Consider the following 16,752-nt stretch of genomic DNA (forward strand, 5'->3'; position numbering starts at 1 on the left):
AGATAATAATGGAAAAGAAATTATGAATATTGCGAAAATTTCGCAACTAGAGGAATGGCAGAAACAGATAATTTTTTTACCGCAAAAAGTTCCCGAAGGAGAAGAGATGCATGACAATCCATTGGTAATAAAATTAGAGATTAATCCAAAACCAAAAGAAGATGAGGATGATGAAGCTGAAGATTCATGGGCAATCAATAGAATCCTAGTCGATACTGGAAGCTCTGTGAACATCTTATTTTATCATACTTATAAAACCATGGGTGGAAGAGATGATGATCTTATACCATCAACATATAAGATATATGGTTTTAATGGTACTGCAAACAAGCCTAAAGGGGAGGTTACTATGCAAATTCCATTGAAGGGAATATCTTCAGAAATCTCATTCTGTGTTGTTGATGTAGAATCACCCTACAATGCATTAATTGGTCGACCTTGGCTACATGGGATTCTGGTGTAGCTTCAACTTTCCATCAATGCATCAAATTCCCTCACCCCAATGGTGTAGGAATCATAAAGGGAGATTGGGTTGAAGGAAAGAAATGTTACGAAACTGAGATAGAATCTTGCGAAGGAAGAGCAAATAAGAAGGAAAACTGGCGACAAAATCAAGGATGTACAAAGAAGTGAGAAGTTGATGGTGGATACAATCGAAAAGAAAGGAGAAGAGATGTTACAAAATCAATGCTAGCTCAGGTAAAAAGGATGAACATACCATTACCAAGGAAGCAGTAGCAGAAAATCATAAAGAAGCAGAGGAGGGAAAAGTAATAAAACAAGAAATGTATGAATGATTAAGTTGTTGCGATAATCTCGCAATAAGTAAAATTCTCAAAAATACATTTGATTGAACAACAAAATTGAGATTGCGAAATTCAGATACAATATTATGAATTGCGAGACTCTCGCAGAGATAATGAATTTTACAGAAAATAATCAGAAAAGAATGACAAAAGAGAAAGAGGCGAACCTTTATGGCGTACACCCTAGTTCGCGAATAAAATTTCGCAAGAGGCAAATGTAAGACCTAAAGTACGTCATATAGGGGGTACCTGTTACATGACTCAGGGAAAGGCTACACCGCCACCGGAACCTGAGTCATGGAGATTTGGGGTCAATAAAGCCCATCCGGGAGAGGCACCTTGGATTCTCAACTTAAGCATATGACTTAGGTTGGGCGACTAAGGTAATAAGGACTCTCCCAAGGAGTGCAGATCTGATCAAGGCGCCGAGGTACACGGTTGAGTCAAGAGTGCCGAGGGCGTTTGAAGCGTCCTTGCCATTCTTGACAAGTCTTGGCTTATACTGCACTCGGCCCGAAGAAAACCCCACTTAGGGTGCAGTCTCGTAACCATAAGCCCTATAGGTAAAAGGGATAAGAGGCTGCGAAAACAACTGGTTGTTGTTAAGACTGGATGGGAGGAGCTAACCTTGTATGGTAGAAGTACGCCTCCTTGAAGGGGCAACCAGGGGGAAGATAAGGGCGGCACCCTCCATTAGGGAGCTGATAAGTGTCTTAAGACGCAAATGTCATGAGGCTTATTATTCGCAAGGATATTAAGGCTTGTCATATTTGTGCAACATCCTGAAGAGGCAATAATACAAAAGAAAAATAAGATAGATCAATGGGTTTTCGCATGAAAGTGCGAAGACGTCCTGCGATTTCATCGCAAGACGGCAATGTCATGGGGCTTTATTTTCGCAAGAATATTTAGGCCTGTCATATTGTCGCAATATTCCTGAAGAGGCCATAATACAAAGAAAAAGTTAAGGCAAATCAATGGGTTGCATGAAAAAGGAAAAAGAAAAAAAAAACACAAGGTTGCATGAAAGTGCAAGGACGTCCTGCGATTTGTCGCAATGACAAGAGGTGGCATAATAAGACCTTTAATTAGGAAGGAAAAATAAGACCACACAGGAATGAGATTGAAAAGAAACAAAATTCACTTCGCAAGCTTGCGAAATTACAATAAGAAATTTTTATGAAATCTCTTTTGGATTCAAATAACAGAGGCAAGTATGGGAATGTATGAAATTAGAAAATGTATTTGTCTCCATATGAGAGATTTACTCAAAAATTCACGAATTAATGATTATATTGATTAACTGTATTGCAAAGAAGAATTGTTTTAATTTACGCAGGCCAAAATGAAAGAAACACAAACATACAGAAAGAAGAAATAAATATACAAGTGCTACAAAGAATCAAAGAAGAAATAAAGACTATTTCTTGGTTAATCCTTCATTATCTTCATCAGACTTATTTCCTTCTTCATCTGCGTCAGAATCCTCATCACCATCAGAACTTCCATCACTATCAGATTCTTCATCGTCAGCTTCACTATCAGAGATAATCAAATGGGAGTATTCTGTGGGATTTCCTCTAAAAGACAAGGATCAGAATGTGGGATATTATGATCATCACAAACCATCTGGATGGTTCGATTGCGAAAATGCGTAGCATCATTCTTAAAATTCAATGGTGATTTTGATTTGATTCTTCAATCTAGAATACTTGTCGTTGCGAGAAGAAAGATTCTTTGTGAGTTCCTCCTTTTCAGCTTCAAGTTCTTCAATCTTTTCACAATATCTATTTTCAGAATCTGCGAACAAAAGACAACCAATTATTAACTTGATGAAAATCTATAAGAATCAAAAGATTAGTAAAGAAGAGCAATTAACAACCTTCTTTGTCAGAAATCATGTCTCTAATCAAGGCTGTATGTTCAACTTGGAGACTAACATTTACGCCTAAATCTTTTCTAGCATCATCTAAAATTTTCGCAGCCCAGACAAATTCTTCCTCACTACTTATGAGAAGAAGAGAACGAATTTGATTTTCCCTTTCGCAAAGTTCAATATTCTTGCGGTTAGCTTCATCTCGCTCAAGTTGAACTTCAAGGAGAGCCTCTTGGAATTTCGCCAGAGCCTTGGCACCTTGATCAGAGATACGATCTTTATCATCTATGAGACCGCTAATCTTGGTTCTCAACTCATTGGTTTTCTCTTTGGAATCAATAAGGAGACGTTTAAATCTGTTACCTAAGCCTAAACTGGATCTATGATCAATTTCTAAGAGGCGAAATTGTGATTTAAGTTCATTTAGAGAAAGAGATGAAATTCTATCATTAGAAAAGCTATTTAAGGAATTGTGAAGATGTTCAAGAAGGGTATCATTATCCAAGGCATTAGGAAATGAACGAAGAAGGATAGCTTTATCAGAAAGACCATAAATGTCTGCAAAAAGGATCATTTAAATAAGATAACACAACAAGATGAATGAATAAAGAGAAAAGAATAAAGTAATATACCGTAAAGCTGATTATTAGCTTGCTGAAGACTAGAAATTTTGTTCTTATAAGAGGAAGAATCAATTTCTAATTGTTTATTCTTCTCGCGAAGACCTTTAACTTCAACTTCCAATTCTTCATTTCTTTTGCGAAATTGAAGATTCTTCTTTTCAAGAATTTTGCGTCTTCTCTCTAGATCTGAGGCAACCGCAAAAGAAGCTTTTCCAGCCTGCGAAAAGAAATAAAAAATATTAATATAGAAAGAGATTTTGAGTTATAACAATGAAGAAGTAAAAATATGAAAGTATACCAAACTATTGAGAGAATGCAAGAAGTCGGGAGTCACTGATCTATAAACTCTACGAAGAGAGCTATCACCATCTAGTAAAGGGACATCACAAAGGTAGCGAGACCTTTGCAGGTATTTGCGAACTGGATATCTCCCATTCCTTGTAGAGAATCAGAAAAGAGGCCAGAAATCTTAGCCATAGAAGATTCAGGTGGAGAATTTTCAGTTCCAGCGAGATCATCATTATCCTCATCATCCTTGTCACTTTCAGAATTCTCGTTAGGAAGAACATTTGAAGGAGAAGAAGAACACACTTTTCTTTTCTTTGGAGGAGGACCAGTTGATTTTTCTCTGCGAAGAGCACCTTTACCTTTATCGCCAATCTTCGCAGCATCAGCAGATTCTTCTACTTCAGCAATAATCTTCGCATACAGATAGAAGTAAGAAATGGGAGCATGGGAATGACAATACTATTTAAAGTCATAATAAAAAATTTCTTACCTCATCTGTATATGAGCGAAGAGCTAACAGAGTACTAGATTTTCCAGTCCTGTTATATATATCTTTTAGTTTTTGGATCTGCGGAATATCGCAAGAGTTAGCGAACATAATAGTAAAAATCAATAAAGAAGTATAAAATGAGTTAAAGGGGAGAAGTATACCTCCTTCTCCTTTTCGGGCCAGGAGAAAACCCAAGGTTGATATGCTGCGAGATTCGCAGGAAGAACGTTTGATCCAACAATGTAAGGACCCTTTAACATTAAAGAAAACACGCACCATTTGTCATCATTGGATTGGCGAGGAGTTGTGTTTTTGCCAGAATGCCAGTCAATATCTTGCATAAGAATTTTGAATTCATCAATGTTATCTTTTCTTCTTAATCGAATACCCCAGCGAGTATTCTCTTTCTTCATGGAGATAAGTTCGTAATTTTCAAAGAAATTCACCACTGTATACTTCTCAGCAACTATTTCTAGGTCTGCGAATTTTGGATCCTAAGTTCACTGGAGTAAAGAGATCCTCTACCAGCACCACGATTAGCGAACTTTAGCATTAGACGGATGCAATCCCCACTTAGTTGGAAAATGGCTCGCGAAAATCCCGGATGAGCGAGAATCTCATAAAATAAAGGAATGTCTGGGTTATAAAGAGGAAGAGGGAGACCTGCAATAATTTGACCTGGCGAAATTATGATTGATTGATCATCACAATTTTGATTGGAGAAAAGCTTGACAGAAAGAATTGATTTGGCATTCACATCAGGAATGGGGGAGTATGTAAGACCTTTATTAGCAAGATCTTTTTGGACATCTTGAAGATTCTTCTCATATCTATGACCACTTGGAGCCATGATTGAATAAAGGGTATGGGAATGTATGGAAAATAAAAGAATTGAAGGAAGAAAAAATTACAGCAGCAGAATAATGACAGAGTTGCAGAGATGAGAGAATAAAAATAGAAGAGAAAGTAAAAAGAAAAGTGGAAAGAGGGAGGGAGAAGAGTATATAAAGAAAATTTACTTCTCGAAGAAATAAACACCATTAAGACGAAGAGACGTGAGCGGTTGAAAAGTAGCGGTTACAGAAGACGTGTCAAGAAATAAGTGGAAGAGAGAGAGTACGTGTGATAAATGTGGAATATGAAAAGATAAGGAGTTGCGACATTTCTCAAATCATTCTCTACTTTGCAGAGAAGATTTGAGAAGAGGCAAGATGTATGATCAGATTCTCGCAACAATTGTGTCTCAGCGAAATTATCGATGAAATTGCACAATAGCGTCGCAGAATAGTTTCAGAAAACAACGTCAGCAGATATCACGGGAAAGATGTGATGGTCTTGCGAAAATTAGAGAGCTTGCGAAGTTAACATTTATAAGGTTGCGATAATATCGCGAACCATATCCGAAAATAAAGGACAGATTAGCTGTCATCCACTATGTATTTTCCTTATAAATAGTCATTCAAGTTGTAAAGGAAGAGGGGATCTTTTCTGAGTGAGAGATAAATAAATAGGAGAGAGAAAGTTGAGAGCAGAGAGCATTCTTGATTTCTTTATTTTCCTTGTAAGAATATTCAGAAATTAATCAATAAAATTAAGAGTGTAAACCTAAAAATAGGCTGATCAACGATAAAATCATACGAGGGGTGTATTGTAGGATTTCCTGCAACTACAGGTATTTCGAGCTGAGTTTATCTCGCTTATCTATTTCTCGAAATATGTGTTGGTAAGCTTTCGTTTTAACCAAGTTCATCTTTTATTCTTGACGGAAGTGAAAAGATGATCATGTGAAAATCGCCTTGTAACATCTTACATGATTTGTGTGAGACAATCATTTGGTGTAGACTCGGAATGTTCCGTATTGATCATTCGATCACTTGAAAATTGCTTTGAAGCTAATAGTTTGTGTGAGACAGCTATTGCCGTCTTCCAAGAATGTTTCAATGATTGAAATGAGGGTTTAGAACATGTAACCATGATCAGATATAAACATAGTGTGTATTCACATCTATGTAAAGTCCAAAACCGGGAACCATGGTATGCGTACCCATATGCGTACTGGTTGGTTGTTGGAAGTCTGGAAACTAAGTATGCGTACCCATTCGCGTACTGGCGGAAGTTCAAGTTCTGTGAATTTCTGATGGAGTTTGGAAGTGTAAATGGTATGCGTCCCATACTGGCGTAACCAAACTCAGTCCGGCTACTTAGGTATGCGTACCTGTTTGCATACTTAAGTAGGTTATGTTCTAAAAGCGGTTTGTTAATGAACTAATACATTTATATAATAAGGAATGCAATCTTTTGCAAACCGTGACTATAATGTTCATTAAATGATTCGAGTGAATCAAAATCGATTTTGCTTCAATTGTGTCTTGTATACTTCTATGAGAATACAAACAATTGAACAACATTCTAACTAGTTTATTTGAGTCATTTGAACTAGTTATGATAAAGATGAATAAGGTTGATATGAAAGTGTTCATATGGCTAACCATTGGTTAACTATTGTTTAACCAACTAAGTGTACACGTTTAGGTACAATTACCTTTATCTAAATAATGGTATATTTCATTTGTGTATAACAAACTAAGTTCGATCTAACGGTTGAAAGATATTAGCTTGAATCTAATCAGGTTTTCATCTAACGGTGAATATTTAATGCTTTGTTACCAAGGTAACATTGATTGCAAACCCTGATTTGAAGACTATATAAAGGATAACTCTAGCAACTGGGAAACCTAATCCCTACACCTCCTGTGTGTTACTAGTTGCGACTAGAGTCGATTCTCCTTTAACCTTAGGTTTTTCATGAAACCCTGTAGGTTAACGACTTAAAGACTTCATTGGGATTATGAAGCCATACCTAACTATTTTCTCTGTAGTTGCGTGTTCTGATCTTGTTGTTTTCTATCGTGATTGAGTACTATCTTCTTTAAGATTCGCTCGAGATTTATTCTCCGATAGGAATGATTGAAAAGTAGTCACAAACATCTTCGTCTCATCGTTTGTGATTCTACAATATCTTGTTTCGTTAATCGATTAAGATTATTGTGAGGTGATTGATAATACTAGGCTATTCTTCGGGAATATAAGTCCGGTTTATCAATTGGTTCTTGTTCACCTTGATTTATCAAAAGACTGAACAAAACTCATAGGCATATCTGTGGGAGACAGATTTATCTATACATTAGACTTTTCTGTGTGATATAGATTTGTTTATCAAGTCTTCGACTTTGGGTCGTAGCAACTCTTAGTTGTGGATGAGATCATCTAAGGGAATCAAGTGCGCATAATCCGGCGTGGTTCAAGAGGCGTAAGGAACGCAACTGTACCTTGATCAGTGTGAGATTGGTTAGGGCTCAACTATATTTCAGTCCGAAGTTAACTTGGAGTAGGCTAGTGTCTGTAGCGGCTTAATACAATGTGGTGTTCAAATCTGGACTAGGTCCCGGGGTTTTTCTGCATTTGCGGTTTCCTCGTTAACAAAACTTCTGGTGTATGTGTTATTTCTTTTCCGCATTATATTTTGTTATATAATTGAAATATCACAGGTTGTGCGTTGAATCGATCAATTGGTAAATCCAACCTTTGGTTATTGATTGAAATTGATTGATCCTTGAACGTTGGTCTTTGGTACCGCTCAAGTTATTTCTCTTATATTCAATCGGGCTCGCAAATTCCTATTTGTTTGATTACAAATTGAATCAAGAAATTGAGATACAACTCTTGGATATACTTTAAGATTGAGTCTGACTGTCTAGTTGATTCTCTCGAAAGTATATTGGAGTTTGTCCATACAAATTGCTAAGAGAAATATTTGGTGTGGTTGTTAGACCCCCGCTTTTTCAACTACCAACTGTTTTATTACTATTCAGTTCATGCAAGACAAACACGTTTTCTAAAGTACTTATATATAATGTCCGAAGATAGTATAGATACTTCAAAAGCGCGTTGGTAGATACATAAAGCGTGTCCGATCCAAATATTAGACTACCATAACCTTGAAAAAGCAAAATTCAGCACCCACGAGCCGTATACCATGGTAGTTATTGTCAGTATTTACGATATAAATATGTATTATAATTTTGCGAAGTTGTCATGAGCTACGTTGTTTGGACTAGCTAACTGATAGCTATGTTAGAGTCCAAACTGCTCGAGTCCCTCACAAAACGTAACTATATTGTTCGTCCCTGCTCGATAATAGCTACGGCCGGACACTAAAAACCTCAAACGGATCCATCATGGTCCATCCAGTGAGCACTCGAAACATTCGAGAAAGCATAAACTAGCACATTGTTGAGAGAAATAACCCAAATGAGAATGATGATTCTATACTATACAGTGAAGGATACATCGGATACGACTATACGGAGAACGATATGACCCTAGGTAATATGAGGGGAAAATCTTCAAACATACAAGCATACGACTATAGCGACTCAGAGATGAACTTCAGTCCTACGAATGAGAGCAACAAGAAGTGTAAATCAGAAGCGTAGCGACAAGGTCAGACAAAAAGAAAGAAAGTACCAGAAAAGTATCAAAAGTTAAGCAAGAAGCCAGATACCAAACGCCTCCAAAAGAATATGAAAGCGATACAAGGCAGTAAAAAAACAAGTGATGGAGATCAAATAGTTGCAGTACTGAACAAGTTGTACGGAATATACAGTATGCATCAAGACTCTAACAGATTCAATGGCAGTAAACAAACAAGACAAACAAAGATGACAAAAACAAGATGCAAAAAGAATATGATGAAGTTAAAAAAACGATAATTGTGAGAAAAAGACCACAAAGGGCGCAAAATAGGCAATAAATGAAAATGACTAGATATTAGGAGTTAAGAATTTATTTTGGCGGCATACCTTAGAAAAAACGATCCGAAAACACTTCGGTTAGCCAATAGGTCACTACAACTATCTCAATATGAAAAGAATAATTGGTTATTTACTTTTCACAAATTTTTCTTCTTATAAATTTATAGTGAAAATAATAGATTATTATAACTTTTGTTGAACAGGTATGGTCGACCATCAAAGCAAAAATAACGAAAGCTTGGTAAATATGTGCTTAATTAAATGCCCCTAGACTGGCAATATGGGGGACGTGGCATTAAATGCCTTTTTTTTTATATGAAGTGGAAAAATAGGCCAAAACTGTCTTACAAATGTCTTGTAGAGGCAATGGAGCTAATTCCCCACTGAACCAAACAAGATAAAGCAAAAATGGAAGAAAAAAGTCTGACAATGTGAAGGTTATCCAATGGAAAAGTGTCTATCCGGAGATAAACCCACAATACAAATAACAAAATGGGAATGAAGTGACGTCAAGCCTCACTCGATCCGGAAAAGAAAAAGTATATTTGTTAATAATTTTCCATGTACAGAAAAGCAATGGCAGAAAATATCAAGAAATAAAAGCAACGGTTAGAGAAGCTTATAAAGAGCAACTCAGTGACTAGCGAGAATGATAGAACACTCATGGACAACATTAAAAATATCCTGATTCGCCTTCATCATAATCTCCTCAACATCGTAATACTTAGGCTTCTCACCAGGCACAGGAAGCGAATCCCTGCCACCAGCTACCGCAACATAATGAAGCTTTTCCCAGCATCAAGTTCTCGTCTTAGCCCACGCCTAGTTGCCTCCTCAAATAAAACAGTCCTCGTTCTCAAAACCCAGGGCCTCCCCTAAGTTTCATTTGCAGGACGATCAGCAAGTGCCTACAAAAACCGAATAGTAAGAAAGAATTCTAAGAAGCAAAACATCATCGAAGAAAGTCAGACAATACCCACAAGAAACCGTCATAAAACATGAAACCAGAATAAAAGTAGCACATATGCCAATCACCAAGCTTCAAAGAATAACGAGAACCACAAACAACACATCAAAAGCTACAACGAAAGGATCGAGAAGCAACTTCCTCAACAAGAGCCTCATCATGAACGAGAGTTATATTGGTAGGAACCCTATCAGAAACCTCTTGATGTACAACATCACTAACTAAGGTAACAGACCTCCGATAATCTCCTGAAAACAACAGCCTCGTCAAACTAGCGAGTAATCGCTTCGATATCGCCTTGGAGAGCGATTTTAACTACTCTGCGCTCAATTATTTCTTTTCAGCTTATTATTTTTATATCTTTTTTTTTGCTGAGAAACACAAACATTGCATTAAAACAAAAGGTCATTACAAATATCCGTTAAGAGTTCTTCCCTCATGATAGAGTGCAAGAAATGAGGAAAAGAATTCAAAGTGTTTTTCAAGCTGAATTTCCTAACTCGACGTGCAAGTCGATCAGCTATCTTATTCTTAGAACGCTTAATAAAAATTATTTTTATATCACAGCACATATAAACCAGTATTTTAACATGAGCTATAATTTTATCCCTCTTAAACGATAACGTGAAAGCACAATTTTACATTGCTGCAAACAGGGTACCAAAGTTTTCGTAGCCTAATACCTTTCCGGTGTTTAACGGCCAGGATTTAGATTTACGTGGTCCAGTAATTGCCACTTACTCTTATCTAATGCTCCGTCATGTACCGGTATGAATACCTCTTCCTTAGTCTCTCTAGAGACTAGAGTATTAGACGATATTTAGGCACAAGGGAAAAAAAGATGTTAGCAACAACTCTTCCTCTGCGTTTACACTTTCTCTCTCCAAAACTGATACTGCGACCCCCATTGTTTCCGGTACATTTCCGACACACTGATATCAAAACCCTGATTAACCCACGTGGATGCAACAAGCTGTTCTGCTCAATGAGTAGTGATTTGATGGATTCTTCATCTACTAGTAAAGATGGAAATTTGTCGGTCCATTCGATTACAGATGATTTGAAAAATCAAAGCTTATCAGAAGAAAAAAAACTTAAATTAAAGCTTGAAGATTTAAAGTGGGATCATTCATTTGTTCGTGAGCTACCCGGAGATCCAAGAACTGATACCTTACCTCGTCAGGTATTTTTTTTTTTTTTTTTTTTGAAATTGATATATTGGGGAAGTGAGAATATGTTAACATATGAATATCCCTAAACTTTCATTTTCTCCTTTGCAAAGATAAGATATTCTGGATTAGGTTTTGGTTTTTCTAGGGTAGACCAATTGGAATCTCTACCTGAATAAGATGGTTTCTCTTTTTAGTTATGCCCATATTAGTTACTAGATGCTTTTATTTTGAACACTATTGTTAGTCTCAATCTGAAAATTAAAAATAAAGTTATGATTTTCAGTAGAAAAGAAAATGATTGAAGTTTGAAATACTAATGTTCTGAAGTAGAATCCCCCTGCTGCGGAACTCATAATTTTTGGGGCGACACTTCCTGAGTTGCAACAACCAGGTACAAGAAGGTGGTGCTGTGGTGTTAGTACCCCTATACTGTACCTGCTCATACACCACTTCTCTCAATATATTTCTTCTAGAGAAGACTTGGGAGATGTCAAAAGATTTAATAAGTCTTGTGGAAACAAAAGGCTGATGGAAACCCGTAGCCTGTTTGTTAACCATTGAGATTGGCATCCAGTGATTCCTTCGTTAACATTCTTAATTTTGTTTGTTTTCTATTGCTGTATGTTGTACTTAACAGGTATTTCATGCTTGTTATTCGAAAGTATCCCCTTCAGTTGAAGTAGAGAACCCTGAGCTTATTGCTTGGTCAGAATCAGTTGCGGAGTTGCTTGATTTAGATCCCAAGGAGTGAGTATCTGCTTAAACCTCTTATAACAGGAAAAAAAGTACTTAATCGATATTATTACGAATCACCTAGAAAGGTCTTCCTATTATTTCTCTTGCCTTTTACGTTTACTTTTTTTATATCAACGCCTTCATCAAACAGTGATCCAGGTGTATTGCTTTTTCATGCATGATGCATCTTTACGGCTCACCCTCACATCAACCTCTTTTTGGCTTTCAGATTTGTAAGGTCGGATTTTGCACTTAAATTCTCCGGGGCGTCTCCTCTGGAAGGAGGGTAGGTTTCATTTTTGGACTTTTTTTTTTTTAATATCTTACCATTGTTATGCTAATAAAATACATACTTATTAGCTTCATAATGATCAATGGCTTCGCTGCTATGTTGTAATCCCTTCCTGGGTGCTTTTCTCTTACAGCCTGTCCTATGCTCAATGCTATGGTGGACATCAGTTTGGCACATGGGCTGGTCAGCTAGGTGATGGTCGTGCAGTAACACTAGGAGAGCTTCTGAATTCTCGGGGGGAAAGGTGGGACCTGCAGCTTAAAGGTGCGGGTAAGACTCCATACAGCCGGTTCGCTGATGGACTTGCAGTTCTACGTAGTAGCGTCCGAGAATTCCTTTGCAGTGAAGCAATGCATGGTTTGGGAATTCCAACAACCCGTGCTCTTTGTCTTGTCACTACTGGAAAATCTGTTACAAGGGACATGTTTTATGAGTACGTCTTTTCAGGAGACGTTGATTCATTATATGTTACTCTAAGAAATCATCATTCTGTATTCTGTTGTTTCGGCTGAAAGATTACATGCATCATTTCATAATGCCTCTTCAGATTTGTTTTTCTGTTTTCTAATGGAACTTATCTCCTTCATGTAGTGGTAATCCAAAGGATGAGCCTGGTGCGGTCGTTTGCAGAGTTGCCCAGTCATTCTTGCGCTTTGGATCATATCAGTTGCATGCCTCTAGACGCAAAGAAGACCTTGACATAGTTCGTACTTTGGCAGACTACACCATCAAGCATCACTTCCCCCATATTGAGAACATGTGCAAGACGGAGAGCTTATCTTTCTCAACAGGCATGCAGGGGACTTCAGTTGTAGATTTGACATCTAATAAGTATGCAGGTACTCTCTGTTCATTTGACATCTAATAAGTATGCAGGTATCAGTGGTGTTATATTGGAATCCAGAATATAACACAAAATACACACACAAACACCCGACACACACATATAGAACTGATGAGTCTTGTTTAGGTTGGTATTTTCTTGGTTGAATTTGTAGAAGAATGTCACATTCCATTGTTTATCCCTTCTGGGTGTTTGTCAGATCTATGTTGATTGTATGATATGTAATACTCATTCAGGTCTATTTTTTTATTTTTTTCTGTTTATGACGTTTTCGTCTTCTTCACTCACAAAATTATACAAACACATATTTCCTGTAAGCAAAGGTGATGACCATAAACGTTTGCCTGCTCTTAATATGGTATTACGGTTTATTTCAGCTTGGGTAGTCGAGGTTGCTGAGCGTACTGCTTCCTTAATTGCAAGCTGGCAGGGAGTTGGATTCACTCATGGCGTACTCAATACAGATAATATGAGTGTGCTGGGTCTAACCATTGATTATGGACCTTTCGGCTTTCTGGATGCTTTTGATCCGAGTTACACCCCAAATACCACAGACCTTCCCGGAAGAAGGTACTGTTTTGCAAACCAGCCTGATATTGGCTTGTGGAATATCACACAGTTCTCCTCAACGTTAGCAGCTGCAGAATTGATTACTGAGGAGGAGTCTAACTATGCCATGGAAAGGTACTTTCTTCTTTTTTCCCCCTTTCCCTTTAACAATGTATTAGATGTACTGGAAGTGTGTCCTGTGATTAATATGACAGGTCCATGGAACAGATATGGGACTAAATTTATGGACCACTATCAGTCTATAATGACCAGAAAACTTGGCCTGCTAAAGTACAACAAACAGTTGGTAAACAAGCTTCTCAACAACATGGCTGTTGATAAGGTTGATTACACAAACTTTTTTCGATTACTTGCCAATATTAAAGCGGACGCAAGCGTTTCAGAGGATGAGCTGATTGTTCCACTTAAGGCTGTTCTGCTTGATATGGGAAAGGAGCGCAAAGAGGCATGGATCAGCTGGGTAAAAGCCTACATACAAGAGGTACCCTTCCTTACAGTCTCTGGCTATTTATATATTTTTTTTCTCTCTACCATAGTGTTGTTGACAAAAAGTCCAAAATTTCGTGGAGATAAATAAATAAGAAAGTAAGTACTTTCTACAGTTACGAATCACTAAGGGTATACTGGATAAGTATTGTACACAAATCTGGAGCTATTAAGTCTAGTCACTATATTATGGTTCTGGAATCACACATGGTTTAGTATGGCAGATATTGATATGGATCTAATGCCTTCAAAAAGTTAGAGCACAATTATGTAACTGAAAGCCATCCACGTCTATGTAAATAAAATGCAATTTGGAAGTTAAAATATGTATAAGCTTCATCTACGAAGGTCCTTGCTATGGAGGATCTACATAGGTAGGACATTAATATGAATCTAGTGCTTTATCATCAACACCTCAATAGTGTCTTCAGAAAATTAGAGCAGAATTATGTACCTGAAAGCCTACCAAGTCTATGTTAATAAAGTGCAATTTAGAAGTTAAAGTATGTAAAAGCTTCATCTACCAAAGGTCCTTGTCATGGAAGATCTATATGGTGAGGAGATTACCTCAAACTCTCACTGCTCTCCTACTTCCTGTTAGGTTCAGGCCTTGTTCTACGTTGTTACTCCTGTATAATAGGTATCTTTTTTTCGTACCAGATCACAATATCCTAAAATCAAGGAAGAAAGGGCAGTGGCCATGAAATTCATCATAATGTGGATTATTTTGTGTAGTTGCTTCAATTGTTTGTTTGTCATGCAAAATGTGACACAAATTCTCTTGTTCAAAAGCTTGTTGCTAGTGAGATTCCAGACGAGGAGAGGAAGGTTGCAACGAATTCTGTGAACCCTAGATATGTTCTACGGAATTATTTATGCCAAAGTGCCATAGATATGGCTGAACAAGGTGACTATGAAGAACTTCGCAGGCTTATGAAAGTTATGGAGCGGCCATTTGAAGAGCAGCCTGGAATGGAGAAATATGCACGTCTTCCTCCTGCTTGGGCTTATCGGCCAGGTGTGTGCATGCTTTCTTGCTCTTCTTAGAGTTAGAGAAAATGATGTATTAGCTTCCGCTGTGTACATAAACAGTTAAAATTTTCAGTTTATTGCTTTCCAGAAAGAAAGGTTGTGCCCTATTGTTATGTGACATTTTTTGCTTACCATAATCATTCCCTGATTGAAGCCGACATCATCTGATGCACTTTTTGGATTAAAGGCCGATATATTATTCAAGTAAACCTCTAGATAATGCAGATTTAGTTTTTTTTTAGATTTTTTTTTGTAAATTTCTGAGATACAAAATCCTCAAAAGTATCCAATGAACACCCAAATCTCCTTGTGCAAGTACAAACCATGCTTCCAAATCATACTTATGTGCAGCTGCATAATTCAAGGCTCAAGAAACAATCAAGACGACTTGATAGGATATTTAGCTCCTCGTAGAAGTCCTAAGCGTGTTTAATCATTCCCTCGCATTTCCCAAGAGTCATTAGCATTTGGACTGGTCATGCAAAACTGCTCAACCAAAGTACCTTGAAGTATCTCGACCATGCGAACCGAACCAACTTCTTTACGTAAAAGTATCCTGCTGCATACCTTATCGGCAGTTGTGTAGTAGGATGAATCCAATCGTCTATATGATAAGCCCAGAGTGGCTGTTCATACGTAGCAACCAGATGCTTGTCATCTCCCTCAACTGTGACCTTGTAAAGTTCCGAAAATGCTAACAATGGGACAAAAGGAAAGAACCATAATATTGGGCATACCAAAAACTTTATAGGCATACAAAGTCATTTTCCTAACTAGGGTGTATTGATAAGGGGTGTCTAATGGGTATGAATGACCTATATACCCTTAAACACTTCGAAAATATTGATTTATAGGCTTTAGGTTCGGCTGATTCGTGTTGATGAGTTATCAGCCGAACTTCCCGCTGTAGACTGAATTCTTTCGATCTTGTTTTGATCATAACTTCTTCGTCCAATGTCGGAATGACCTCATTCTTTTTGCGTTATCTTCGTATTTTCATTCTCCTGAAGATGAAGATAAAATCTACTTGATTTTAATGGGTTAAAATCTACGATTTCCATTATATAAGCTGAACCATTAACATTTTTTATTCCTGAACTCTCAGGAATAGGTTCGGCTTACATCTATGAGCCGAACCAACCCATTGATGAACAGTTCGGCTTACATCTATGAGCCGAACCTCACATAATTTTTCTTCCAGATCACACAGGACTAGGTTCGGCTCATTATGATATTTTTAAACAAGCCGAACTAGTTGGTTCGGCTCATAACAATAACACTTTCAGCTTGCCGAACTGTTCATTAGTTGTCAATATCCAGGTTTCAGATCAAGGTTCGGCGCATAATTTAGGTGAGTTGTGAGCCGAACCTAGGTTCGGCGCATAATTTAGTTGCGTTGTGAGATGAACCTAGGTTCGGCGCATAATGTTGTTGTTTTTTAAGCCGAACGGTTCTTCAAATTTTCAGCCTGAAAGTGTATATGAACAGTTCGGCTGATACGATTTTCATTATATAAGCCGAACCATTAACATTTTTTATTCCAGAACTCTCAGGAATAGGTTCGGCTTTCTAGGAAAATTTTATACAAGCCGAACTAGTGTCTAGCAAATGTTCGGCGCATACCTAAACAGTTTCAGCTAGCCGAACTGTTCATAAAGGGATCGGTTCGGCTCATAAATGTAAGTCGAACTTTTTCATCCTCCATTGAATCATTCTCGTAATCTAGGAAATCAACCATTTGGGTATCATTGTTGTAG

The 16,752-nt window shown here is 37.4% G+C and overlaps 1 protein-coding gene across 1 annotated transcript; it reads left to right on the forward strand.

Annotated features, from left to right (window-relative positions):
- The first annotated feature begins 10,672 nt into the window (after positions 1 to 10,672).
- Positions 10,673 to 15,210, forward strand: LOC113310424 (UPF0061 protein azo1574-like). The gene is made up of 8 exons (XM_026559107.1): positions 10,673 to 11,047; positions 11,674 to 11,783; positions 12,001 to 12,057; positions 12,197 to 12,496; positions 12,655 to 12,902; positions 13,285 to 13,591; positions 13,685 to 13,958; positions 14,756 to 15,210. Exons 1-8 carry the CDS (start codon positions 10,706 to 10,708, stop codon positions 15,008 to 15,010), a joined length of 1,893 nt encoding a protein of 630 aa, XP_026414892.1. The 5' UTR covers positions 10,673 to 10,705; the 3' UTR covers positions 15,011 to 15,210.
- The last annotated feature ends 1,542 nt before the right edge of the window (positions 15,211 to 16,752 follow it).

Source organism: Papaver somniferum, chromosome 9 (genome assembly GCF_003573695.1).
Source record: "Papaver somniferum cultivar HN1 chromosome 9, ASM357369v1, whole genome shotgun sequence".
NCBI classification, from domain to species: domain Eukaryota; kingdom Viridiplantae; phylum Streptophyta; class Magnoliopsida; order Ranunculales; family Papaveraceae; genus Papaver; species Papaver somniferum.

What these genes read in the sequence shown, in the direction of transcription:
- LOC113310424 (XM_026559107.1), top strand. Translation starts at nt 10,706, where the DNA reads ATGTTAGCAACAACTCTTCCTCTGCGTTTACACTTTCTCTCTCCAAAA. An exon ending in CTTGATTTAGATCCCAAGGA is followed by an intron (nt 11,784 to 12,000) that starts GTGAGTATCTGC and finishes TTTGGCTTTCAG; the next exon opens with ATTTGTAAGGTCGGATTTTG. An exon ending in ACAAGGGACATGTTTTATGA is followed by an intron (nt 12,497 to 12,654) that starts GTACGTCTTTTC and finishes TCCTTCATGTAG; the next exon opens with TGGTAATCCAAAGGATGAGC.